The sequence below is a fragment of the Cricetulus griseus genome, chromosome 2, assembly GCF_003668045.3.
Source record: "Cricetulus griseus strain 17A/GY chromosome 2, alternate assembly CriGri-PICRH-1.0, whole genome shotgun sequence".
Classification (NCBI taxonomy): domain Eukaryota; kingdom Metazoa; phylum Chordata; class Mammalia; order Rodentia; family Cricetidae; genus Cricetulus; species Cricetulus griseus.
Window position 1 is genome coordinate 178,750,633 of NC_048595.1, and position 14,025 is coordinate 178,764,657.

The 14,025-nt window shown below is 39.8% G+C and overlaps 1 protein-coding gene across 1 annotated transcript; it reads right to left on the minus strand.

Annotated features, from left to right (window-relative positions):
• Positions 1–571: 571 nt before the first annotated feature.
• On the minus strand, positions 572–9,213 carry LOC100762078 (interferon-inducible GTPase 1). The gene is made up of 2 exons (XM_027400955.2): positions 9,033–9,213; positions 572–3,632 (listed from the first exon to the last, which is right to left on the minus strand). The coding sequence occupies exon 2, from the start codon at positions 3,610–3,612 to the stop codon at positions 2,269–2,271; it is 1,344 nt and encodes a 447-aa protein (XP_027256756.1). The 5' UTR covers positions 3,613–3,632; positions 9,033–9,213; the 3' UTR covers positions 572–2,268.
• Positions 9,214–14,025: the final 4,812 nt, after the last annotated feature.

Genomic DNA, 14,025 nt, shown 5'->3' on the forward strand with positions numbered 1-14,025 from the left:
TTTCTGTTATTTATGGTTGCTAATGAGAAATTTGATGTTAATTTTGATATGTTTGCTTCTTGAATTGGGGCTTTCCTTTACAGCTTTAATATGGTTTTTATGCATTTATTTGTACCTTTTTGTGTATGGCCTTGTTACAACAATTTTCTCTTTTTGGGAGGACCAAGCACTGTCTACCCTCTTCTCATAAGGTTCCAATAAAAACTAAAGTTTGGTTCCATCAAAGTTTTCACCTTGAGTGAAATTTACAGCAAACAGCAAAGTGGCATGATACAAGGGTGATACACACACACACACACACACACACACACACACACACACACACACACACACAAACCCCACTAGCCTTTCTCTATATCAACTGCAAACAAATAGAAAAATAAATTGGGGGAAATAATCCCATCATAATTGCTTTAAAAAAAGAAGAAATGAAGGAAAAGAAATTCTATGGAATAAAGCTAACTGAGGACATGAAATACCTTACAATGAAAGTAAAACATCTGAGAAAGGTATTAAAGAAGACCCTGAGAGATGGAACAATTTCTCCATGATCATGGATTAGAAGAAGCAATATTGTGAAAATGGCACTTTTATTGGAAGCAATCTACAGAGTCAATGGAATCCCAATGAAAATTCTAATGTCTTTCTTCACAGAGACAGAAAAACATCTTACAACTCCTATGGAAGCACAGGGAAGCCTTGACAGCCAAAGCAATCCTGTATAAAAAGCATATTGTTGGAGGTATTGATAAGCCTGTTTTCAAGTTACACTACAGAGACATAGTAATAAAAACAGCATGGCACTGACACAAAAGCAGACTCACAGATCTATGCTATAGAGCAGAGGACCCAGGTACAAGGACATACAACTACAATCATCTGATTTTCCACAAAGACACAAAAGAAAAATCAATTGGAGAAAAGAACTTCAACACACAGTGCTGGGAAACCAGACATACATGGAAGACAATAAAATTAAATTCTTGTCTCTCACTCTGAACAGAAATCTACTAAAAAATTCTACTCCAAGTAGACCATGGACCTCAACATAAGACTGGACACTGCAAATTTATAAGGAAAAGCAGGGAGTCCACTTAATGACAGGGGAATAGGCAAGGACTGTCTGGATCAAATTCTGATTCTCAGCAAATGGCAATAATCAATAAATGGGACCTTGTGTAATAAAAACATTTTGTATAAATAGACTATTGTCAAGCAAAGAAGAAACACCCCCACAGAATGGGAGAAACCTATGCCAGTTATAAATCTGATAGAGGACTAGCTAGAATGTATAAAGTATTTTTAAAAAGTAAATCCTAGGATAACAAACAAACTAATAAAAATGGGCTGTGGAACTGAATGGAGAATTCTCAAAAAGGAAAAAAAATGTCTAGTTAGCATTTGAAAAAATGTGCAACATCGTTGGCCACCAGAGATATACAAATTAAAACTTCTAAGGGGCTGCAGACCTAACTAATGTCTGCCTCTCAGTGAGGGGTGCTCTGTGTCCCTCCTTCCTTTTATGCACTTGAGAGAAAAGACTACCTAGTCCTGCTGGTCCTGTGCACTCCACAGTCAGCTCAGCATCCTCTGAGGAGCCAAAGCATTTACTCTGTGCAAAGTGCCTTGTCTAGGCTCATCCTGGCTTGAGTATGAGATGCCTCTGCAGGTCCTGGCCACAAGTCTGAGTTGCTGAGTTAGATGCCCTGAACCCTCATGGTGGAACTAGACAAGTTGTCCTCTGGGCTCCACATGCACCTGTAAGTTAAATAAGATAAATGCATTAAAAAAAGAAAAAAAATTCAAATGTCCTTAAGGGAGTCACATTAGTTCTGATTACTATTAAGGACTTAAAAATATCTGACTATTGCTTTGCTACATATGATTATGTTGAACATTGAAGAACCTATTTCATTTATATTATCTGTCCGAATTATGAATATATGTAATCCACATTTTATAATTTTTTGTTAGGACAGATATGACAATTAAATAATATGAATTCAGAATTCCACAATAGTAAAATTATTGATTTATTGTCTTCTTTAAAACTTAAAGCTATCACAAGATGAGATGTGTAGTTTAGTGACAAAATGCTTGCCTAGCACGTACAAAGCCTGAGTTGGAGCTCTAGCCTCACAAATAACTGAATAAAAAGGCTATTGTTGAGTTAACTATTTGTTTAAAAATTTACAAATCTGTGTTTTTTATAGTAAAATTGAAATAATCTGAATATTAAAAATTATTTGAAGATTACACCTTATTCCATTACCAAAGGCCAAGATAAAACAAAACAAAACAAATGACAACAAATCCTGTCAAGGACATGAGATAAGAGTAACACTTATCCATGGTCAGTAGCTGTGGGTGAGTTGAGTTTGAACTAGGTTTTGAATATGCCTCTCTGAGGAGAACCTTGGCATCTTCAGCCACTGTGTCAAGGAAAAGAAGCTGAAGGTAAAAGGTTTTCCGAAAGTAAAGACCTGTAGCAAGGAGCCCACCATTAACTGAGGCAAATTTCAAAAGCTTTCCATCTAAAGTTTCCATTTTCTTAGTTTCCAACAAATAAGGAGATTTAATGATTTTTTTCACTTGTTCAACAGGTACTTTGGAATTCTTAGCCATGACTTCCAGGGATTCATCATCCACTCCAAAGAGGACTCGATAGTGGTTTAGCTTCACCTTCAGCTTCTCCACATCATCCCTGAGAATGCCCACTGCAGGAAGAGTAGCCAGAAGTCCAGACTTGAAGGCCTCCATCCAGATATACTGCTGCATAGACTTGTGCTTTCTGTCAATGGCTGCCTCTGTAATATTAGACAAGGAAAGCACAAAACTGTGGCGCTTTTGATTAGGAAGATCCTTTACCAGGGTCTTCATCAGGCGTGGAAAATCACAGACAGATAAATTATTATTAGAAATGAAAAAAATCTGTGGTGCATCCATGCCATTTGTCTTTAAGGTATTTATATAGTAGTTTTCCATCTTCTGCAGGATCTCCTTTCTGTCAAATGTGTGTGGCTTGTCTTTTTTTTCATTTTCTAAATCAACATCTATCTTGGTTCTCACCAAGTAGTAATTCTTTTTCATAAATCTGATTGCTTTGGCAAGGTCTAGTTCAAGTTTTGTAAAACGTGTGGCAGAAAGAAGAACGAAGAAGTCATACTCTTGGAATTTCACTTTCTCCAGATAATCTTTTGGTGGAAACTTCATAGTTCCAATGCCAGGCAGGTCCCACAAAGTCAAAGTTTTAATTTTGGGGTGTTTGTATGGAGTTCTCTTCATAGTTGTCTCTACTACTCCAACTTTAGCTGCACCTTTATCTTCATGCCCAACCCCTCTCAGGGCATTGATGAAGCTGGACTTCCCTGCTCCAGACTCTCCTGTCACAGCAATGTTTATTGGGATGTCATCAATATTTTTTAATGCATCAGTGATTGCAGACTTTGCCGCCCGAATGTCTCCTTTTGTCAGGTGTAACTCAATTGAACGGATGGTTTCCCGAGGAATGATTTTGTTTTCTGTCTTAATCTTCTTAAAATAATCAGTGAAGCTGGACTCCAAATCTCCACTGTCTTCTTTCTTAGCTGTATCAGAGAAGGCCTGACCCATGGCTGTGTTGGAAGAGTGCCCTGAAAGAAGGAAGGGAGAGAGGGTTGCAAGAGATTGAAGATGCCTTTGTGCTTAACATTGCGTTCTCTATGTTGCAGCCTCAGTTATGTTCTGATGTTGACTAGTTACCATGTATGTATGCTTTTTTTTGTTAACAAGATATAAACTATAGTCCTTATGGAGAAAAATCCCCATCTGAGGAACTGCCTTCACCAGATTGGACTGAGGAAATGCCTATGGGGCATTTTCTATATTGATGATTGATGTGGGAGGTCCCAGTCCATTGTGAGTGGCATGCCCCTGGGCAGGTGGTCCTGGGTAATTTAAGAAAGTAGTATTGAACTTTAGTTAAACTTTTTTCATTGGGACTGTCAGCTCCACAATTATGACATGAAGACTTATTATTAATTATAAAAGCTCAACCAATCGCTTAGGCTTGTTTATAACTAGCTCTTATAAATTAAGTTAACCCAGATTTTCTATTTACATTCTTTTACATTGCTCAATTACCTTTACTCTGTACTGAACCGATACTTCCTTTGACTGCAGGTGTCTCTGCTTTTCTTCCTCCCAGAGTTCTTTGTCTGGCTGTCCTGCCTATCTCTCCTGCATGCATAATGGCCATTTAACTTTTTATTAAACCCATCACAAGGTGCCTTGCAATGACACATCTTCATATTTTACAAAACATTCTTCCACAACATTGAACTATGTGGAGCAACACAGTAAACAGCATTCTCCCATTGTTCCTGCCTCTATTCCTTCAGAGTTTCTGCCCTGATTCCCCCAGTGATGGACTGTGATCAGATTATGTAAACCCACAAAACTGTTTTCTCTTCAAAATGCTTTTGGTCATGGTGTTTATAAAAGCAATAGAAAGCAAACTAGAGCAAATTTCTAATAGCTCTCAAATAAACCTTTCATTACGGAAAATGAAAGTAAAGCAAGGGAAATAATATAAAAAAATCTGTATGAGTCTTTTAGCCAGTATCAGCAACTATAAAAACATGAGCAACTATGTTGCATCTAACCTTCTTAGAGTATTACATATGAAATCAAGTGTCTTCTCCATCTGTGCATACTTCCTTAAGTGTGTGCCTTCAAATGGATGGAAACTTAGTCAACATATGCCTAGTTTTACACATTGAAAATTATATAATAACGAATGATACTTGACATCAGTGTTTAATCAATGCCAAATCTCTCATGATCACATAAATCTAGTATGTTTTATTTTTGTTTTCAAAATATTTCAGTAAGTTTTGTTGAAATAATTCTGTATTTGCCTAGATTTACTTACTTACTTTTTTTGTATCTAATATATTCAGTTTATTCATTTAGGCCAGAAATACAAATATACACAAGACATATTTTTGGAGAAGCATATTTAAATTTTTAAATGACAATGTCAAAAATATTCAGGGCAGTAGTGGTGCATGCTGGGCAGTGGTGCTGCATGCCTTTAACCCCAGCACTAGGGAAGCAGAGGCAGGTGGGTCTCGGAGTTCCAGACCAGCCTGGTCTACAGAGTGAGTTCCAGTATAGCTAGGCCCACACAATGAAGCCCTGTCTCAAAGGAAAAAAAAATCAAGAATCCCAACATGTATGCACCCACTAATTGAGAGTGTGATTTTTCTTCTCTACAGGCTATGCAGAAAATATACTTGGGAGTGATGTTATTAAAATATTTATTTATTTAGAGACAAGGTCTTGCCATGCAGCCTAGGTTGGCCTGGAACTCAAGCCCCTAACTTCCTCTGCTTTCCAAGGGCTAGAATTCCAAGCGATTGCCACTATGTCTGACTCTGATGCCATACTATCCTCTACCTGAACAAAATAAAATGTATGCTTAACAGGCTTTCTGTTGTTAGCCATCCATTGAATACTCACTTGAATCAAATACTGAGTACGCTACCAGGGTCAAAGTCTTAGAGCAGCCTAGGATGCCAAGAAAAACAGATGCTCATCAAATGGTTTTTGATCATTCTGAAGGTGTTTGTCTTGCAAAAATCAATTAAAATATTTTATCTGCCTTGCTATGACTGCAATTTCCTTCCCAGCTAAATTAACTCTTAAGACTTTTTATTTTCTTTACATTACTGTTTTTACTAGTGTAAAAATGCTGGGGCAGGGTGGGCAGTTTGGTTTGGTTAGCTTTGTTTTTGTTTTGTTTTGTTTACTTTCCAAGCTTTCAATTTTCGTTTATAGTATTATTTTGTAAGCAAGAAAAATCTACTTCTCCTAAGAATGTTCCTGCGCCTTTAAATCCATTCCACTCTAAGACTGTCCTAAAGGTGGAGAGCGCCAGGCATGCCACACTGTTGGGCCTTGTTCTCATTCTGGAGCATATTCCTTGGAGGCAGCTGGAGTATGGGTAGAATGGTGGGACCCTGCACGCGATACACTGTGACCCTCCTCGTAATATACTACATCAAGCACCCAGAAGGTGGTGCAGCACCCGCAGTTAGCTCCTTCTGAAGCGATAAACCAATGTGCCCAGTGCACACACATTTCCTAGGCTCTCCACTGAACTGGGCAACGACCCCGTGTGATCCCCAAAGTGTGCAGTGCTCGGATGAAGTGGGGATTCTGAATCTCACACCTGGTGCAACACAGGGATGACCAGCCCCATGGTGCACCGGCCTGGAACAAGGTGACAGACATTAAACGCCGATCTGAGATGCTCAGGATCACCTGACCCTGCTCGAGTCACCACATCCCACCCCTCCAACTCGGAGCGGAGGGAGCTGCCCATCTCCGAGATAAAGAACATCCATGAGCTTACTCTGTCCCCAAGAACTGATCTCCTGGTCCTTGCTCCAGCCCCTGTGTGGTACCCTTGGCCTCTGCGGTGCAAAGCACATACCCACATCTCCCAGAAAGCAGCCTTCCCCTGAGCGGGCCTCCTTGCAGCTGGGCGGCTGGGGACCCCCTGCCAACCAGCTTTGTGACTCTAGAAGCAGGGCTTAACCAGGACCAAGCCCTAGATTTACTTTCCTTATGTCCTTTTCATGAGGTGCAGCTCATCTCCATGACCATGCAATAATATAAAAGTTCTTTACCCTTAATGTCCATGTTCAAATCCATTTCTTCAATACAACATTTCAGTGTTCTCAAGTAATTATTTAGACTCATTATTTTCTTTTAAATATTTTATTTTATGAAAGCAATCTAACTGTGCACTGGAGACATTGGTCAGTTGGTAGAGAGCTTTCCTAACATGAATAAGGCCTTGGGTTCAATCCCCAACATCTCATCAAATGCAGACACCTATGGATCCCTTTAATTTTGGTAGTGGGAAAGTAGAGCTAAGAGGATCAGTACTTCTAGGTCATCCTTGGTACACAGTGAGTTAGAGGCTAGCCTGGACTACTTGAGACCCTGTGTCAAAAAAAAAAAAAATGATTTAGTTCAGTAAGATTACTCAGCTGGTAAGTACACTTGACAGGTTTAGGACCTGAGTTTAATTGTTGGCTACTTAGCTCAGATCTCATAGTTCTGCCCTTTGTTCTCCACAAACCTGCCTCCAAGTCCTCACTAGGCAGCACAATTAGGGAGACAGGAAATCCCCACCGTCACCCAGGAGCCTCCTCTTTCTGTTTTACCCATATCAAATCAGTTCACAGAGCTCCTCAATTCCAGCTTTGATTATGCCATGGGCAGTACTATAGTTTTTGTGTCTGTTCTTAAAGCAGTATGGATGATCAAATAACCACAGTTATGACACTGAAGTCATATCATGTCAAGTCAATCCTGAGAGGAACCACAAGGATTCTGGTTTCATTCAGGGAACATTCATTAGGTATACAGTATACATACTACAGACAATAAACCTTTGAACTTGATTATTACATGTTTGAAGCTGATGGTGTCTGAATTCTCGCCTCCCTGATATCTCAGGCTGTCTTCTCATCTCAGGACATTGTACTTAGTGACGACTTCCATAACTTTGTGCTCTACCCAGTAGCCATATGGCTATTAATCAACCCTCTCTAGGCTCTGCTTAAATTAGGCTGGCTTTATGATTTATATTCACATTGGGGTGTAAATATGTACCTGCCTCCATCATTCACCATCCTTTTGTTATGTTTCAGTTTCTCCACAGCACTTGCTGCAACACAATGTGTACTTTTCTAGGTTCGTTTTTTGTCATCCTTCCACAGTATAATGAACCTCAGGTAACAGAAAGTGCATTTGTCTCACACCCTTCTTCACCACTAACACAGAGATATATCATTAGGCAATGAATGAGGGCTATGAGGAAAGCACTTGGATTTTATTGTGAACATTTGTGCCTATTGTATAGTTCTAACTGCTCAGTGGGAAACTGAAGTCTTACTACATTCATAAAACAGTGAGTACCAAGAGTCTGGGGAGAGCACAAAAGCTTACTAATACAACAGAGGAATGTCCTTAGAATCCTACTGTGAATTAGCACAAGAACATATAGAGTCCCTGCACAGGGAACACCTGTCCAATCTACAGGACAGATGGGGACAGCTGTGCAGGAAAGCAGAACCGCAGAACTTTGTTCAAACTGACTGCAGACACAGGACAGAAAGGGGTGGGTAAAGAAGATGTCCTAAAAGGGAAGCTAGAGAAGCTAAACCTGGTTGAATAAACTCTAGCCAGATTTCCTGTTGAAGGGGACAGTCACACACAGAACACAGACACTATTTCCCTGAAAGCACAAATGTTGTTCTTATCTTTTTAGTTTTCCTATTCTTCTTTCAGTTCTAGGTCCTGGATTTGTGATGCAGACTCCAGTGAGACAGTCATCTGCAAGGTCTTTCCACTGAATATGAACACAGGGAAGGAAAAGGCTGTGACACAGCAAGTGTTACAAAAGGAAACCTGCGTGAATGACAACTGTCACCACATCCTGACACAGCTTATGCTCCTCACAGATGAAGAGAAGATCCTTAGCTCCTACTTTACAGTAAAGAAAACCACAGTGAAGAACATTCTTCAGACACAGGTTCCCACAGCCTGAGACAGCAGAAGCAGCATGCAGAGAGACTTCTTTCCACAGGCCAGAGGCCTCAGGATGTAAGTAATTGAGCAAGTGACTCTGAACTAAGTAGCAATTTGAGATAATATACAACAAACCTCACACACATTGCAGAGATACTCCATTACTTGAGTCATCTATTCACAATCATTTTAGGGAGAGACAAGACAAAACAACTAGATGTGTTTTGCCAAAACCAATATCAGCATCATTTGACTTTAGGTCTACCTCATCTTGGATAATTGGCTAAGACCATCTACAAGCCTGCCTCCCACCAAAGCTCCAGAGCTTCCAATCTTAGTATCCCCACTCTCAGGGCATGTTCTTAAATGTCTTGCTACCTCTCACCTTTCATGAGAAAACAGTTTGTGAGGGTTAGAATTTAGATCTTAATGCTCCTGCTCCTTACCAGATTATCCTGTGTTTGGTGTATGTGTTCACTGAAGTTTAGCTGCAGGAACTATGCTCTTGTGTGCTTCAGTCTCTTCACTTGCAACCCACTTCTGCTTCTTCGTGGAAAAGCAGCAGGTTCAAGGCAGTTGGGCAGAATTTATACACTCTTTGACTGCTGCCCCTTACTTCTATGTGTGTGTTGGCCAATCATTAATGCTTATGAATCTTGTTGTTTTTCAGAATCTCTTGCATTTCCAAGAAAAAGAAAGAGAAAATGAAACTATCAGTTACTTCTCATTCTAGTATCTCATTTCTTTTCAGCAAATGCTGGACAGTCCTGAAATCATCAAGTATGTGGAATGTGGAGTTTGGAAACTGAGGGGGAACACAGAGGAGCAGCTTACTAGATAGGCAGGAATATAATTCGTGAATGATAATTTTTCTGATCAGCAACTTCACAAATGCTGGCTAAACAACCACACAACACATTGTCTGGGGTACAGTGCAGATGCCAAATTTAGTCTCATCCAAGACACAACTCATTTTACTTCTCTCTGAACACAACCTAATTTTCTCATGGTTGTAAACTCATGTTCATTAATTCTTGTCATTCTCAACTCCTCTGTCTATGCTGGTTTTCAGTTGAGCTTGGGTTTGACAGGTCTTACACATGCTGTCACAACCATGGTGTGTTCTGTGTGGAACTGCCCTTTTGTGTCCAGAAGACACCGTTTCCCTGCCATCCTCCACCAACTCTGGCTGCGACAGTCTGTTCAGCCCCTCTTCCACAACCATTCTTGTGCCTTTGGAGGTAGAAGTAATATATTCAATTTAGACCTAGATACTCCTCCATGTCCTAGTATCTGCTTGTTTGCCAGTTGTGTGTCTCTGGACTGATGATCATCTACTGCAAACACCAGCTTCCATGATAGGGGTTGAGAGATGCTTTATTTTATGGGTATAATTATAGCTCATTAGGAAATGGCTAAATATTATGTCCATTTAGCAGGATAATAATAATTCTCACCCAGGACTATGATCTGTCTAGCCTTAGGTTCTTGCACAGGTTTCATCCTGTGCAGTGACTATTAAATCTGACCAGCATGCAATTGTTTACTCCCAAGACGTTTTTTGCCACCATTACTCTGGTAAGTTTATCTTGTCTGGTCAGTCATTATTATAGCTCACAGAGTTCACAGCTCATTATGATTAATGATCACTCCCCACCCCGGTATTGTGGATAGAACTTTCCAGCACTATAAAAGCTAGCCAGTAGGGATGAAGCTTCTGACCAGCATCAGCTAGATCTCTCCAGGTTCTCTAACTCAAATATATGGTGTCTTCACTAATAGATTATCACCATCATGTTCTGGACAGTAGACAAGAGCACTGACAATGACTTGTAATGTTTAGGGACCTCACTGGATAACACCTCAAAAAATCAAGCAAATTCCTGGGACTGGGCTTTTAATTTGTCACCCTTTGCTGTCTAGGAGGGATATTGTTTTCCTAGTAGAGGGCAACTCCATCTCACCTCCTTCTATATATCACATAGCTTATTTTAAGAAATGTCTCAGTGGTAGATTTCCACATGACTTGCTGAAAATCCTTCAGTGTTCTTTACTCCTCCCATTTTTCTTCCTCTTCCTTATCCTCTATCCCCTCACTCTCCATTTTAACCTTTCATCAGTCATAATATTCTTTAACCCTTTCTACCACTGTGTACTATTTCTCCTATCTTGGCCACATGGTAATTTTAAACCTCTGTGGGTAATCCAAATGGAACACAGATATTTGAATAGTGACCTCTAAAATCTACAATGAGAGGAACAAAGTGATGTTCTTCTTTTGGAGTCTGTGTTACCTGCATCAGAATCATGTTTCCAGCTCCATCCATTTTCCCATATTTGTAGTTTCATTTTGCTTAACTGATGAGAAATATTCCATTCTACAGTGGTGCCACACTGTCATTATCCTTTCCTCAGTTGATGGCTGTCTAGACTGTTCCCATTTTCATGGGTATTTTGGATAGAGCATGAATGAACCTGGATTCACAAGTAGCTCTGTAGTTGGATACATAATTCTTGTGAATATTTCTTTGAGAGACACAGCTGGCTCTTGTGGTAAATCTATTTTCACTGTCAGAGTTTGTGCTTGTCTTAAAATGTTTTTAATTTTCTGCCAAATTTAAAAGATAGCTTTGTGGATATAGCAATATTAAGTGGCAATTATTTACAGTTAGTGTTTGAAGTACATCATTCCACATTTTCTGTCATTTATGGTTGATAATGAGAGACTTGATGTAATTTTGATATGTTTGCCCTTTTGAATTTAGCTTTTTCTTACAGCTTTTAATATGGGTTTTATGCATTTACTTTTACTTTTTTGTGTATGGCTTTGTTACAACAATTTTCTATTTTTGGGAGGACCAATCAATGTTTACCCTCACCTCATAAGGTTCCAATAAAAAACTGAAGTTTGATTACAACAAAGTTCACCCTGAGAGAAATTATCAGCAAAGTGGAAAGATAAAATAAATTGGGAAACAATCCCATCATAATTGCCTTTAAAAAAGAAGAAATGCAGGAAAAGAAATTCTATGGAATGACTCTAACCAAGGATATGAAACTAAAACATTTGAGAAAGACATTGAAGAAGACCCTGATAGATGGAACAATTTCTCCATGATTATGGATTAGAAGAAGCAATATTGTGAAAATGGCACTTTTATTGGAAGCAATCTACAGAGTCAATGGAATCCCAGTGAAAATTCTAATGTCTTTCTTCACAGAGACAGAAAAACATCCTACAATTCCTATGGAAGCACAGGGAAGCCTTGACAGCCAAAGCAAACCTGTATAAAAAGCATATTGTTGGAGGTATTGACAAATCTGTTTTCAAGTTACACTACAGAGACATAGTAATAAAAACAGCATGGCACTGACACAAAAGCAGAGTCACAGATCTCTGCTATAGAGCAGAGAACCCAGTTACAAGGACATACAACTACAACCATCTGATTTTCCACAAAGACACACAAAACAATGAAATGAACATCTTCAACTCACAGTGCTGGGAAATTGGAGAGCTATATGTAGAAGAACAAAGTTATATTCTCATCTCTCACTGCTCACAAAAATCTAGTCCATGTGTACTAAGGACCTCAATATAAGATGCATTTGTCCTTAGCACTGTGTTCTTTATGCTGTAGCCTCAGTTATGTTATGATGTTGGCTAGTTTCCATATGTGTTGTGCTGGTTATTTTATGTCAACAAGATACAAATTAGGTTCCTCTTGGTAGAGGAAGTCTCAGTTGAAAAACAAGGGGAGAGTCCTGCTTACTGGCTTGTTCCCCATAGTTACATTATTTACATTATTATGCAACCCAAGACCACCTGTTCAGGGATGGTACTACCCACAGTGGCTGGGAACTCCCACATCAATCCTCAATCAAGAAACTGGCCAATAGGCATGTCCCTCATTAATATGATGGAAGTCTACCTTGAGTTTCTTAACAAACTCTCTTTCTCTCCCTCCCTCCCTCTCTCTTTCCCTCCCCTCCTCTGAACAAATGACAATTGCCAGCCTAAGAAACTGGTGAGTCCACTGCCACTTGATGACTTGTGGACCAAAATCTTCACTAAAAAATAATTTCTACTCCTTCTCACTTTCACTTTGTAGATCATTCCTAAATGGGTTTTTTAAATATGAAGAAATAAATCCCATCTACAAGCAACTCTGTCGAGGCTCTGGAATAATTCAGCAGAAGTATAAATGCCTGAATTCTAGCCCAGACCCTCCTAGCGCACAACCAGTCAGAACCTCATAACGGTGTGCAAACTGATCAAGAGTTTAGAGCTACGGAAACTAATGTTACTGAGAAAATCTTATGTGCACTGTATTGAACATCTGTACCTACGGAACAAAGGAAGGTATAATAATTAGAACAGTGAGGCTTTCCCACTGTTTAATAGTTTCTCAGTATCCACTGAAACAGGGAGGGAGTCTTCACTCAGAACCCCCTCTCTGAGGTGAAGGGCTTGTAAGGAAAAGAGGTTAAACACAAAAGGATGAGTCACTGGTGTGGACAGGAGACTAGATGACCCCTGTATTCCAGCCCCACACTGCATCAACTGCACAGAAACGTTTACATTTCAACATTTCCAATCTTTCAAGCCACAATCTTTGCTCAGTTGGAGTAGTGACTACTTATTGTCTGCCTTCCTTTTTATAGCTTTTTTCCACTTACCAATCTCAAATTTGTTTGACTTTCTTCATGTGAAACTAAAACATAGCCTCGCTTGGTGGCACACACCTTTAATCCCAGCACTCGGGAGCCAGAGGCAGTCAGATCTCTGTGAGTTCGAGGCCAGCCTGGTCTACAGAGCAAGTTCCAGGACAGGCTCCAAAACAATACAGATAAACCCTGTCTCAAAAAACCAAAACAATCAAACGAACAAAAACAAAAACAAAAACAAAAACAAAAAAACCAAAACAAAACAACAAAAAACAAAAACCAAACAAAACCAAAACTAAAATGTATCTCTCTACTGAGAAAAAAAATTGCCTTTGTCAAAACCAAGGTGGGCTTCCCTTCCTTGGACATCTGGAGACAGCAAGAGCAACCCTGAGGTAAATTAGGAAACCATGGAGAAAGAACATCCAAGGGTGGGCATTTCATGCCAGCTTCAGCGATTCCTTTTCACTGTCCTGCTCTACCTCTAGTGTGAGAAGGACTTGCTGCATCCACTTGCAGAAAGAACAGGCATTATTGGTTCTCTGGAATCTTCCTCATGAAAGATGCACTCCCACCCAAGGATAAGTTGTCACTATGTAAAGATGGGACATTTCTGCCCATGGAGATACTGCAGGGTCAGTTCCAGAAGGAGAAGAGATAGTATCTCTCCATAGGACCAGACATATCACCTCACAGTGTTTGCAGTGATGGGTGCTCACACCCTGTCAGCATTAAGGGTGAAAGCTGTGGCCAAGGCATCTCCCTGAGCCA